Source organism: Lissotriton vulgaris, chromosome 3_1 (genome assembly GCF_964263255.1).
Source record: "Lissotriton vulgaris chromosome 3_1, aLisVul1.2, whole genome shotgun sequence".
Taxonomy (NCBI): Eukaryota; Metazoa; Chordata; class Amphibia; order Caudata; family Salamandridae; genus Lissotriton; species Lissotriton vulgaris.
This window is the reverse complement of record NC_141689.1, coordinates 1,069,045,725-1,069,060,578: the sequence shown is the minus strand read 5'-3', so window position 1 is coordinate 1,069,060,578 and position 14,854 is coordinate 1,069,045,725. Positions and strand designations below refer to the sequence as shown.

At 44.2% G+C, this 14,854-nt stretch overlaps 1 protein-coding gene across 1 annotated transcript in view; it reads right to left on the bottom strand.

Moving 5' to 3' along the window:
• The window catches only part of MTAP (methylthioadenosine phosphorylase), a 384,186-nt gene extending 372,482 nt beyond the window's left edge, over positions 1 to 11,704 (bottom strand). The window contains exon 1 of the mRNA XM_086961491.1: positions 11,406 to 11,704. Coding sequence (XP_086817617.1) covers positions 11,406 to 11,501 — 96 coding nt within the window. The 5' untranslated portion in view covers positions 11,502 to 11,704. The remainder of the gene's footprint in view (positions 1 to 11,405) is intronic.
• Between the last annotated feature and the right edge of the window lie 3,150 nt (positions 11,705 to 14,854).

The window sequence follows — 14,854 nt, the reverse complement described above, 5'->3', positions numbered from 1 at the left end:
CCCATCCTTACCTCCAGCCACCGCATCAGGCACAGCCACACCACAGAACTCACCTGGACCAACCACTCCATTGTCCACTTTAACTTCACAAGCTCACGGACCTCCGACCCCAGGGTCCCCAACACCCCCACCACAACTGGAGCAAAGCCTCAAAGGACACATGATCAATGCCCTCAACACCATCCACCCCATTGTCTCCAACAATCTAGACCAGAACATCAGAAACTTCAACAATTAGATCACCAACTGTGCCTACAACATTAATCCCATCTGCAACAACACCCACAGAAGGCCCACCAAGCAGGTACACTGAAGACCTCAGAACTGCTAAATGACACTGCAAAAAACTTGGAGAGATGGTGCACCAGCAACGACACGACCGACAACACCACCTTAAAGACAGCCCTCAACCTCTACCACAGTTGAGAGAATCAGAGAAAAAGGCTTTAGACTCATGCATCAAATCAAGCTCCAATAACAGCAAAGAACTCTTGAACATCGTCAAAGAATTCTCTTATCTCCCAGCTGCAACACACTTTCTAACCCCCTCATATGAACTCTGCGACAACCTTGCAAACTTCTTCCACATCAACATCGCAATATCTATATAAACTTCAAGGTCCAGTCCAAGGCCACTGAATTCTTTAAGCAACACAACGACCCCGCTAAGGTCTAAACTTCCCTCCTTGCAGTAGCCAAGTCGAAACGTCAATGCTGTCCACCATACAAGACCTATACTGGTTTCCAGCCCGACATACCCTTGATTGTAATTTACAGATTATGTATAAATAAATGTTCCATAACGGACAGGTCTTCTGACACTGGTTTGCTTGCCAGTAACTATAGAACAAATCGCATTGCTTTTACCCTCACTTTTTTGACTATCACTCTCACTACCCATCACTACCACCACCTAAACTTCCCTTCTTCCCCTCCCGCAACCTATTGCCAGTATATCTACTGTGTTTTGAGTCTAATTAATTAATAAATGTATTGCAAATAATACTGGCTTTTGTGGCGCTTCTTGTGTGGTTTCTCTGCACTCAGCACATGCTTTCATAAAAAGGTTATTGATTGCATACATGAGAGTGGTTCCTTAAGGTATTGAATACCAGTGTTGTAGTACTTCACACAACACAGACTGTCTATATTTGAATTTATCTCATGGCAAATTAGTCGCAGACCAATTTTGTATACCCAGGTCCGCTATTGACTTGTTGGGTTACCCCATTATCTATAATGACACGCTTGGAACCTAGGCATCAGTCTGGACAAGAAGCTAACCATGACGTCTCAGGTCAACTCTGTCTCCTTCTCCTGCTTCTCATCCTCTGCATGCTTCATAAGATATTCAAATGGCTACCCCAAAGTTCAAAATGCACTATTACCCAGGCCCTCATCTCCAGCCGACTGGACTATGGCAACGCTATGCACAGGGATTGCAGCTCACCTCCTTCGACAACTACAGACTATACAGAACACTTGCAGCCAGACTTGTCCTGGGTCTTCCTAGATTAACCCACATAACCATTTACCTCGGAAAACTCCACTGGCTCCCTGTACAGAAAATATGCCAGTTGAAGCTCCTGACCCATGCATACAAGGCTCTACACAACTACAGACCCGCCTACATGAACCACTGCCTGAAGTTCGATCAGCCCACCAGACACCTCTGCCCTGTGTCTCTTTCTCTAACCCTCACCTCCAGCAACAGACGTAGCAGATGCGGAGGTCGCTCCCTCTCCTACCTTTAGTCAAAGACATGGAACGAGCTACCCTTTCATCTACGGACCTTCCCTGAAAACCTGGCTATTTGGCTAATCAACTGGGCCCTATCAGCAACTGGAAACCTTCTCGGGTAACAAATAGCGCTCTATAAATCTACTGATTAATTTAAATGGTATACCATACTGCTGCTTACGATGCACAAGGGATGATTTTTAACCTAAAAGGGATTGTATAACTAAAGGTGATTTGTACTTTCAAAGTATTTCCATATTCTTGAGGACAATGCACCAAGTATGATTTTAAGTTTCAATATGCTGCCTCCCAAATGTAATGTCATATTGATGCAGACCCTTTACACCAATCATAAATCATACTAACACATTTTCTCTCTGTACTGAAAGATTTTGCTCCAAAGTGATTGCATACTCCAACTGGTTTTACTCCAAGAGCGATTTTGCACCTAAATCTTTCTGTGAGACTAAATATGATGCATTTCATAATCTTGAGCTTGACAATCCCTCAAACTATAGCAGTTACAGAAAATGCAAAATAAAGAAACCGCAAACACACTGGCATCAAGCATTGACAAAGCCAACATGTCTGGCTTTAATGTGCTAACGAATGCCAACACAGGCATGTACAAATGTCTGCACAACCTCTTTCTATGTCGTCTATGGCTGGCAGTGTTTGTTTTATTTTCCAATCCAGCACTGCTATTTGTTTTCTTAATTACCTCTGCTTGCAGTGCTTATGTGATGCCATGCTGCATCACAAGCCTGCGGACTATAAAATAGGACCCAGAAATAAGAGACATAGAAAGTGGTCTTTGCACAGCAAAAATACAGTGGACGGCAGTGGAAATGGCCGCCTAATCTGTTCCCTGACGCGTAGGAAAGCGACTTCTTTCTCCTCAGGAGATCACCTCTAAGTCCCCGGACCTACAGATAATCGATTCGGCATCCCGGCACATCAGGGAGCTCGCGGAGCAAAAACCGGAGCTTGTAATGAAGGAGAAAAGCTCCTTTCGGGCCCAGAGTTGAAGCGTGAGTGTAGCCACCACATGTCGCCCTAACATGTCGCTGGGTTCGGAGACCCGAAGATATGCCTGCCTCGGTCTGCCCATCACCTTCTAACAGGGCCTACACCACCTCGCCGACTCTGCCTAGGTGAGCCGTTCCCCGGGCTGCCATCCACAAGTACTCCGGTGTTTTCTCTGCTGCTCTGCCGGCTCTCGTGCCTCCGCGCTGCCATGCCTGTCCCAGTAATGGCGTAGTGACTGCTTGGTATCGGCGCGCTCCGGGGCTTCAAGCAAAGCACAGATGTCACCCCTACTTCAAAACACCCTAAAGTGTGCCTAAAGGGAGCCTGCCCAACAGCGCTACAAGGGACAAGTCTGTTGCTTCCACCATGGCCCCCACAACACTCGGATCTCATCGCCGACTCGCCTGACCTTAAAATGGCGGCAATTCGGACACCACAATAGAGCGAAGAGGGGGATTACAGCAAGGATGAAGTAAGCCTGCCTGCCTGTAACCATTAGGCCCAGCTTATGCCACTAGACCTGTTAATACACTGGCACTGCCACTAACTTAGCCATTGGAACCAATCAATGCACACTGAAACACTGAGCTCTGCCACTACCACTGTAACTGGTATTACACATTGTGCCCATATTTGATATGTCATGCAAAGGAGTGAAAGAATAATTGTCATCCCAACAATAGGGTGGTTCTATCCCAGGAAAACTGTAAAATTGTGCAGTAGGATTGCGAAGACTGCTGAGGCTCCCGTGACAGTCGGGAGACGCCATCTTCTGCCAAGGGACTGTGCCAATACCACTACCATTAGAAGGGTGAGGATGTGAGGCAGTGTAGGGAGAACCCTGTATCTAACCTGAATCCTGAAGCACTATAAGGCAATATTCTGCATTAATCAGCAACACCCTGCCGCAAGATACACCCTTCACCCAACCTGCGTCATCTCTTGAACTTACACCCTGTGCTTCTTTGGCTAAACCCGGTTACTCCCACAGACCAACTGCACTCTCTGCACCTGTTCCTACAGTCAAACCGGGTGAATTCCGCCCTATCGCCGGACCGACACGTAAACCTGTTAAAATGGCGGAGAGGGAAGACAAAAAGAACAACAAGAAAGTGCGGGCTGAACCTTCCTTGTCGGAATCACCCATCAAAGCAAGAGCAGACCTCAATAGCACATTTGACATGATCCTCAAAAAGTTGGCAGAGGTTCATGACCTATTTAAATCTACAAACGGTAATACTGTCACCATGCAGCTTGAACTCACTGCGATAAGGGCGGACATGAACTCACTACACAAAAGCATTGGTGAGGCTGAACAAAGAATAAGCGATGTGGAGGACAAAACAAACCTTTCATCCCAGACTATACAACAACTTCAGAAGACAACCGACACCCTCAAACGCCAGAATGCGGAATTGGAAGATAGGAACAGGAGGGGAAATGTTCGCATTTTTGGAGTGCCTGAAAACGCGGAGAAGGACGCTGAATCTTGCGCTGCTTTCTTGGAAGCATGGATCCCGGCAGTCACTGGTATCACTTTTAATCATGGTCTAGAGCTCGACCAGGCTCACAGGATACCGACCTTCGTCCTCCATGGGAAAAGGGGCCCTCGTCCCTTGATCTGCAAACCATTGTGCTTCCAGCACACCGAAGTTATCCTGCAATTCGCCAGAAACAATCACTGTGTCACCTGGGAGGGCCACCGAATTACCTTTACTCAGGACTACTCAAAAGACACTGTTGAGATCCGAAAAGGCTTTATAACTCTAAGAGAAAGGTTGAAATCCAAGGGAATTCAATTCTCATTCGCAGGTCCAGCGAAATTCAAGATCATTGTCCACGGCAAACCACGCTTCTTCTCTGACCCTAGTGATCTCGCCCAATACCTGGAAGACTCTCCTCCACAATCAATGGATTCCTCGAGTAGCACCTCGAACAAACGGAAGACGGACGCCTAAGAAACTTCTAACCCCAGCACAGGTCAGGGTTGAGCTGGACGTTACTGCATCTGCGGGTAGTCATTGTTTTTCACCTGCTCACCGTCCTTGGGCCTAGGTGCACCGTCAATCGGTCAATGGCGAGCTCTTGCTTGTCCCCACGTTAGTGTAGGTCGTCTGTATATCAAGACCACCTAACCAATAAGTGTCAATTCCGTTTCAGTTCTGCTTTTCTCTTAGCACTGTCCAAGTCACACATCAGCACCAGGTATGGACATCTTTTATCCTCAACTGCGTTCAATACTAAATAGTAACGATTATCAAGCCTCAGTATCACGGCAAGGGTTAGAACCGTTTATATCTGTCTCATACCAGCACTCTAAAGTCCATTTGTAGATGCATAACTATTATGTTCCAATGTTTATTTAGTACCAATGTTGAATTGACGCACAATAACACTGTTGTTAATTTCGCTCTAGAGAAGAGGTCCCAACTAGCCCCAACTAGAGTTAATTTACTGTTAATTTACTGTTAATGTACTGAAACAGCGCTCTGCTTCAGCGCTCTGTTATGAGTGTCGTTAGACTCATAGAATGTTAACTCAGAATTTCAGTCTCATTATTTGATGTACCGTTATACTATTCACTGCACAGCTATACACAGTTTGAAAATGCTAACAAATAATGTTTGCTATCTCCTGTTATGTCAACACCTAATGATTCATCCTACGTTGAGCTTGGACGGTACTGCCGTCACTGCTCCTAAGTTCTATTTCTGGGGGAGGGGGAGGGGGGTGGGCGGGAGAGATGGGTCGGGGGAGGGGAGGGAGAAAATTTCCTTTTTGGGTTGTTTCTGTTTTCTTTCCTTTTCTTTCATGATGCCTTTTTCTCTACAGTAGTACAGCTTTCAGTAAGCCCGGCTTATCTATCAATGGATGCTCAACACGTATACTCACAGCCCTTTTCTGAAGTTCACGAGCATTATAGCACTGCTTTACCGTCTCCTAGGTTCACAACCTCCTCAAACTTCACTATAGTACGCTGGCCTCATCAGAAGTGACACATAGCAGCCCTATGACCCACACCAAATCTCTGTCGGACGACCTCAACATAGTCTCCCTAAACGTCAAAGGGCTTAACCACCCGGTTAAACGTAGGAAAATCCTGGAATATTTAGCTAAATCCAAGGGTGACATCTTCCTCCTCCAAAAGACCAAATTGTCAAGCGAGGACGCTGATTTCATCAAACAACATTGGATCTCGCATAATCTATGTTCCCCGGCAGTACACAAAAAAGGGGGGTACTCACCCTCATTGCGAGAAAATCCAACATCTCCCTGGTATCACACACTCAGGATAACGATGGTAGGCTAATTATGGCACATCTATTGAGGGATGACAACCCCATTCATGTCTTGAATATCTATGGCCCAAATGGAGATAACCCGGTCTTTTGGGACTCAATCTCACCTACACTACAGAACATCCCACAAGATGAATTGATAATTGTTGGAGGGGACTTTAACCTACCTCTTGACCCAATAATCGATCGCCAGTCTAATTGTGTTTATCACCCCATACGATCCCATGATAGCTTACAACGTCTCTGCTCCAAGTTCGACCTACAAGATTCATGGCGCTTACAGCACCCAGACAGAAGGGACTATACATTTTACTCGACTCCCCACAATTCTTATTCAAGAAATCGATTACATTCTTGTCAACAGCCCCTTCACACACCTCATAGAAGAAACCAACATAGCACCCAAACTGGTTTCCGACCACTCCAGCATACAAACCAAATTAGCGGGCTCACGGTGCATTCTTCCCCCAAAACGATGGCGCTTTAACAATGACATTTTAACCGGACCTGATAACAAAAAAAATATTGAGACCGCCATACATGATTATCTCACTTTTAATGATACTCCAAGCTCGGATATATCAAAAGTCTGGGATGCACTTAAGGCCACCATAAGAGGGGTGATTATTGGCATCCGAGCACAAACAAATAAGAAATTAAACCTCAAACTTGTTAACTTGGAGAAGGACATTAAAGCTCTGGAATTAACTCATGCAGCTGATCTTCAAAACACACCAATTCTGAATGACCTCACTAAAAAGAAATACGAGTACAACGCGATACTTAGCAGAAGAGCTGGGGTTTGGATTATTAAATTTAAAGCCTTGAAATTATGGGAGGGCAACAAAGCCGGAAAATTACTGGCATCCTAGCTCAAACATAAGAAAAAGCAATTTAACATTGCCTCGATTAAAGATCAGAATAACAATGTCCAAACCAAGCAACACCACATCCTACAAACCTTCAAATCATTCTATGAAGACCTCAACAAAAATAAATTAGAGTTTGACCCCCAGGCGTGCACTAACTACCTGAACTCCTTAGGTCTCCCAAAACTTAATGAAGTAGATAACTCCAAACTAACCTCCCCCAGGAAGTCTCGGCCTCCATTAAGACCCTAAAAAAGCAATAAAGCACCAGGCCCTGACGGCTTCACAGCCGGCTTCTCTAAAGAATTTGCGGCCCCTATTAGCTCAACTCTGCTAAAACTATTCCAATCCTTTGCTTCAAAGAAAGGGGTAACTAACTCAATGAGTGAGGCTACCATCATCATCATCATCCCTAAAAAAGGGAACGACCCACTACTGACAAAGAATTATCGGCCAATATCATTAATAAATCTGGACTGTAAGATCTATGCTAAAATACTCGCAACTAGACTGAACTCGCTCCTCCCTAAGCTGATCAGTAGCTCACAGGTGGGCTTCCTAAAACACTGCATGTCTAATGACAACACGAGGTTACTATGTCATGTCAAAGAAAAAGCCAAGTCCACTGCCGCTCCTTCCGTTGCCATTACACTGGACGTGGAGAAAGCGTTCGATAGGGTCTCATGGCTCTTTCTTAACCGCATCGCTGCGGCGGCTTTTCCCGCTGTGTGCAGCAATTTTTAAAAAGCTGCGCTACATGACGAGCTCAGCTCGTCATCCGCACACGACCACCGTGGCTGATGACGAGCTGAGCTCGTCATCAGCAGCGAAGGGGTTAAACATTGTATGATCAACTTCAACTTAGGGAACATCTTCATAGACATGGTAATGGCTCTATACCTCTCCCCATCCGCCCGTATTGCCATAAATGGCTCCCTTTCGGAACCATTTAAACTTGAGCAGGGTACCAGGCAGGGCTGCCCTCTCTCTCCAGCGCTCTTCCTCCTGGCGATGGAACCCCTCCTCTCCGAAAAAGAATGATAATATTAAGGGAGTTTATTTTGGAGATACCTCTGTTAAACTAGCCGCCTATGCAGATGACCTCCTAGTAGTCACTGAAAACCCGGAGCCTTCCATTGTAGCCTTGATGTCCACAATTAAAACGTACTCCACCCACTCGGGGTATAAACTTAATCGGGAAAAATCTGAGGTCAAACCCTTAAATATTCTAGCTACCAAAGATATGTTAAGCAACTCTGGCCTCTGCTGGCAGTCAGGGTTTATCAAATACCTGGGAATAGAGTTTGGAGACTCACTTATGGAAACACTACAGCGAAACGAAAAAACGACCTTGACTAAAATCCAAAATCAGCTGGAAGGCTGGTCCCCTCGCTTCATCACTTGGTGGGGTAGAGTGGAGACCATCAAGATGATCTCACCTCTGGTGAATTACCTTATTACCATGCTGCCCCTAACTCTTACCCAAGGCTTCTATCACAAACTGGACAATGCACTCACCACCTTCCCATGGAAAGGGAAAAAGGCGCGGATCAGCATTAAAAACTACGACTGGACAAGTCAATAGGGGGGGGGGGGTTAACCTCCTGGACCTTAGACGATACGAAACCACTTTCTTGGCAAAGCAAGGCTCCCACTGGCTAGCCCCCACGGCGGACTACACTCCTGTCTGGCTAGAGGTCGAACAAGCTATCCTAGGAGGCATCGCCCCTGCTGCTGCCCTCTCTACTAATTTGAGCATACTGACCTACTCAAAACCAATTTTCCGAAATACGAAAGCAGCCCTCCTTAAAATCGATAAATTTCTCAAATATAGCATTTGTCGCTCGGGATGGGAGTCCTTATGGCATAATCGATCAGTACTTCACAAGGGCAAGCCACTGTAAAATCCACACTGGATAAAAAAGGCATCCTCTTCCTACACCAACTATCCCGTTTAAAGACCTTTAATCCACTTACAACCTCGAACCAATAGAGTTCTACACCTTTTTAACCATAAAAGCAGCAATCATTAAAGCAAAGTTTTCACTATCACCTCCATCTCTCCCATTGTACCTCTCTAGATTAAACAACATAGGCCACCAGGTGTCCTCACTATACAGACTCCTACGCCCCCAACATTCCAAACTAACCACACTGCTCACGCAGTTCTGGTCCTCACATTCCTCTGTACCGATTTCGGAGGCTGAATGGACCAAAACCTGGGAATCCTGTATGCGTCACAAAGTTAGCCCTACTCTATCCCAGACCAAATTTTGGCTCCTTCATAAAGCCTTTTGGACACCGGCGCGTCTCTTTGCTCATAACATTAGTCCAGACGCCTATTGCTGGAACTGTAAACGGGTAGAAGGTGACTTGGCACACCTCATTCTCCATTGCGATTGTGTGGTCCCCTTTTGGGACAAGGTCTTCGAGTTCATTAGTAAAGTCCTCCCTATCTCTCCGTCCAGAGAACAGCCCTATCTAGACTTCGGCTTTTTACAAGCTCCCTCCCTTAATGCCAATGGCAGGGCGCTACAAGATATTCTGCTCATAGCCGCGGTCAAAGTAGTCCTAAACAACTGGAAGGACACAAGCAAAGCAAACTATACCTGCTGGCTCAATTGGGTAATCAACCTACGAGGAGCTGATAACATAGCTCTCCAACAGTCACCATGGCGCCCCCCTAAGAGGAAGATGTGGTCTACCCTTGACAGTTATTTTACCACCCATAAACCGCCGTAGCTATCTATACCCCCATCACAATCAAACCGCGCTGACACTGCTGTGTTTCGTGAGTTCGATGCTATTCTACTTGCTTTGTACAACCTTGAACCTGAGCTCCAATCTCATGACATTATTGATACTACTGTATACTGCTGTTATTCACTTTTGTGTTGTATTGCTGCATTTTCAATTGTTGAAGATAGATACACGTACCTCCATAGCTGCAATCTAAATTTGTAAGTGAGCTAAGCCCTGACTCCTTCAGACCTGCCCCTATGTCGGCTTCACATATGTATCATTCTGAATTATTATGCATTATTTGGTACTACTCTACTCTTCTATACTATTGTAATGTATTATTTGTATCATTTGATACTGAAACTCCCAATAAATATTTTGAAATGAAAAAAAAAATACAAAAATACAGTACACATTTGAAGCTTGCTTCAACATTTTAAAGTCAGCCCTGCTAGCTTTGCCTGTGACTGCTAGTATAAATTAAGTAAAAATTATCTTTGGACCTTTCAAACCAAAGTATACTAAGAACAACAAAATGAAGCCTAATACTTTAAAAAGGTAGTTCCCAAAGTGTGGTTCAAGGGTTAAGGGATTTCGATGCTTGTTTTGTTATAATTCCATTTTAAAACAACTTGTGCACATTTACTTGAATGTTCACAAGATCCAAAGGCATAAAACCGTATGTGCATTTAGCAAGCACACATCTTCGCGGGATATCTTATTGTAAAAAAAATACCATTTGGATCCATTCACTTTTTACCACTTTTCCAATGTATTTTGCCATTTCACGCGGTCTTCAGTGAAAGCCAGGTGCTTTTCAGGTAAAAAGTTGTTTATAAATACTCAGAATAAAAGTATTTGTTTCAAAGGTCAAAATACTTGAAAGCCCAGCTCAAGTTTTCTCATATGAATACAATAAAAATAACAAAGCGCACTACAGCTAGAAATACTTCCTTCAAGTAATTCTGAGATTCGTTGAACGACAGAAACATTGTTGCAGCAGAAGCAAGCAGGTGTGCGTCCACTGAACACAGTCAAACTGGTTTTCACAGACCGCCTTTAGTTTTTTTCGCGCCAATAGCTTACTCCCATCGCCCCCTTCTTCGCAGCTATGAAATACATACATACGCATGAGTCTGGCAATCGCTGACAGGTGACGTGATACTATTTGAAAAGTCCCTTCCTTGAGATTGGAGGGAGATTCAAAGAGAGGTCAAAATCCGCGACTGATGAAGTAAACAGAAAGTGGAAATGTAATTCAATTTTATTTTTAAAAAAGTGCCTTGCAAAAACAAATAGAGAGAGAAAAGGTTAGAGTGTTAAAATCAATGCACGTCTAAGCGTTTATCTGTTTCGGGCGACGCGTGAAAACAAGTGTATGTAGGAAGCGAGCTGCTGCACTAGAACTACATTTTGAACGTATGCGTGCGGTGTATATACACTGTAGTACTTCACGGATCCTGATTGTTAGCACCTGAATCAGTAACAGTAAACCCGAATCAAGTCCAATGCCGTGAATGAGTCGTAATTGCGAAGAGCTGGTGCGGAGGCGCAAGAACACTTTTATCCCGGTGTTGCAATGCTTTTGAAAGTGTAGAGGGGGTGTAGCTCGAACACACACGTCCTCGTGTGAAAGGGCGCACGTGGCTTTCGCAAAAGGAAACCTTTGGAACAGGTCTGCTAATGTGTTTAGTTATGTCTGTATTTCGTGGTACCGCAGGCTTACCTTCACTGTCTGTGCCGCTGCCATCGTGATACACTGCGTGGTCTTGCCAGGAAGCCTTGGCCGCTTGGAGGGCTGCGCGCCGTGCGCGGTTATCATGGTAGGAGGAGGCGGTGTTTTCTCTGCAGATACCTTTACAGAAAGGCTCGGTGTTCAGTATTAGCAGCACTTTAGTTTTTCGCTAGAGCGTCTGCGATAGTGTTAAATGTAATCACTGTCTTAAACATTTTATGGACTTTTGATAAGATACGCCTCTCTTTTACACCCATTCCAACATGGCCGCCGCTTTCATCAGAAGTCCTGCAGAATGCGCGGCGATACGGCTTTTTATTGGTCACACGCGACAGCAAGCAACTTTAAAGAAAAATTCAGTATGCTGAGTCATTTCTTCCCTGATTTTGCACGCAGGTTTCCTGATTCTACATCCGAATGCCAACCCAGGCAATGCTGTGTCCAATTTTGCCACTCGCAGTGTATACACCATCAAAATTCAGGATTAGGATTTTCAGAAATCGTACATAAAAAATGTGGAAACTTGAAATATCCCTTTGGTTCAAACATGTGAGAGACACCCTAGGCAAGAATGGGTGTAGTGATCTGTGGGAAGCATGCATGAACCACCCAGCCAACAGCAAATCCAGTATCAAACTCAACTTTCATTTTATATTTGGTCAAATTTTGTCAGATTCCAATATAGGCACTATAGGGACCAAGGGCCAGATGTAGGAGGCCATACAGACCGGTAAATGGGTATTTGTGATGTAGGGGCCCTATTTTGCTGATTCGGAAAAATTTACCGAATCGGTAACTTCCTGATGTAGGTGGGACTCTTCTGAGTCCCAAAGGCCTTACAGATTAGGTATTTTACCACCCAATCCAATTGGGTGGTAAAATACCGAATCCAGGTGTGCATGCACATGTGTCCATGCACACCTATGCCATGTGACAGACATGGCACACATGCCTGTATTTGGGGTGCTAGAGGGTGTCATAGTGACACCCCCTGCACCCTTGCAGGATTCGGTATTTACTGAATCGGTAAATACCGATTTGGTAATGCCCATTGATTCCTATGGGCCTACAGATTCGGTAATTCAATTACCGAATTTACCTAAATCTCCCTCCTTCAATTTTACCGATTCATAAATACCGAATCGGTAAAATTCGGTATTTATGAGTCTGTAAAATATACTTACCTACATCTGGCCCCAATTTCTCCAAGTTAAAGTATCCAATATCCTTGAAGAATTTTTAGATGCTATTGAGCCCTTAAAAAAACTGGTTTAATGGGATGTTTTTGCCTCACTTATGGAACAGAGAGATAAACTATAGAGCATGTATTCTTTTTCTGCCCCATCTATGCATTAACCAGGAAAAAGTGGTTTATCCCAATTTGCCGGGGCATGGGCACCACAGCTCATATTATTGCACTCCAAATGTTTAAGTACGATGTGTGTTACTTAAATGTCTATGCAGTATCCCGCTTTCAATTGGCAATGTGGAGAATCAGACTGCAGTGTACACAAGATAGAACGTCCCTAGCCCGTAGTGTGTAGGCTTCTTTTAACATACTACTAGATGGGTTTATTCATTCATTTTTAAATTCAATTATCAAAGTCGTGTTTATATTTTCTCCAGTCCTATGTATTTTCTCAAAGATAAAAGCCAAATAATTATTAAGACATAGCTGCCAAGGTTTCAGATTGCTTATGTGTGACATTTTCATAATTTTAGTGTAATTATGAGTGACATTCAACTACTATGAGTGACAATTTCTCGCGAGCAAATTCAAACAATGAAGACGAGAGAAACATATAAAATATCATCCTCCTTCTTTCCCCTTATATGTTTTTCTCTCTCTTACTCCGGGTCAAAGTATTGATAAAGAAAAATAAGGGCTGGCCTCCAAAAATTATTGTTGGTGGGCCCCATCTGCAACCACAGGCTCAAATTAAGCATTGACTGGGGGTGTCTGAAGAGAAATAATGCTGATATAGTGTATTGGAACTGATGGCTAAGTTCTATTGTTTCGCATTCCAATTCTTAAGTACTATGTCAGCTGACGTAAGCCTATGGAAGAAAGGAAAGTAAGTACCACTGAGTAACGTGTCACACATCCGAGGGGAGGCGGTAGCATCACTTCTTTAGCTTCTGAGTTTAAAGAGAGGATTAGCCAAGAAGGTAAGAGATTTATCACCACCACACTTGGCAACTACAACAAACACTCACTATTGTGGTATTGGGTTCTCCAGGCCTACATACTCCGCAGAATACCCTCTACACCATAAGAACTGTTGGCACGGAAACTAGAAAATGCAAAAGACAAGTTTATTAAGACCCCATGGGGTGGTGGTACATTCCTACAGCACCCTTCGGTAATGCAAGAAGTATCACACCGAACATCGGTGCAAGTCCTTCTTTTATACAGTTTTACAGACATTAAAAGGTAGGCGGTACACAGTTACAGAGTTTTAGGTACATATATGGTCATTTTTGGAACACAGCCAACTCATGGGAGGGGCTACAACACCACTGGTCAGTTTGGCGGAACATTCCTAAGTGATGACTGGTCAGTCTAAACTGCGCATGTGCGGGCTTGACCATTACTAAAAATAGCCTGTTGCTGGGCAAACTCGAGTGGTCAGTGGTACAGAGGAAGGACAAAGGGCATGCTGACCACGAGGCAACGCATTCTCTAAAATGGCCGCCGTTACATACAAAATGGCGTTTAACAACTATAGTCAAGTTAAGGGAGTAATGTGTAGCAAAGCTTAACGCTAACCCGATCATTGTCAAATTACGACAGACGGCCCTTTTAGCGTTTAGCTGAAGCTACCTCATAGTGGACATAATCGGGATACTCATCTTCTATATCGATAGACATAATCTGTACCACTTCTTTATGAATCATTTGTTCATGTTTAGCAAAAGCTCGTTTGGATGGAATGCAAGCAGAGAGACACATAGAACATAATACAGGGCCGCACTGAATACAAAGGCATAAGAAGAAGAATATCCCAATTATTATACATAGAATCGTCAGTAACTTCCAGCCCCAGGTACTAAGCATTGACCAAAACCACCCCGAAAAGGTCCATGTACCATTATCAGGATGTATCTCAGCAGCAATTTTATGTAATTTGGATATGGCATCATACACAGAAGGTGAATTATCTGGCACGTAAACACAGCAACTACTTCCGATAATGCGGCATGCCCCCCCTCGATCAGCTAGTACTACATCTAGAACCATCCGGTTCTGGAGCGTTACAATTCTAGATATCTGAAGCTCCTCAGTTAAATTTCCTAACGCAAAAGCAGTATCATTGGCAACAGCTTCCACAACACGAGTTAACCTTCGTATTTTCCGGCTGTTCAGAGCAGCTCCAACAAAAGAAAACAGGCCTAAATTGAAATCGACATATTGTTGCAACGCAGTGTCCGTTTGGTCT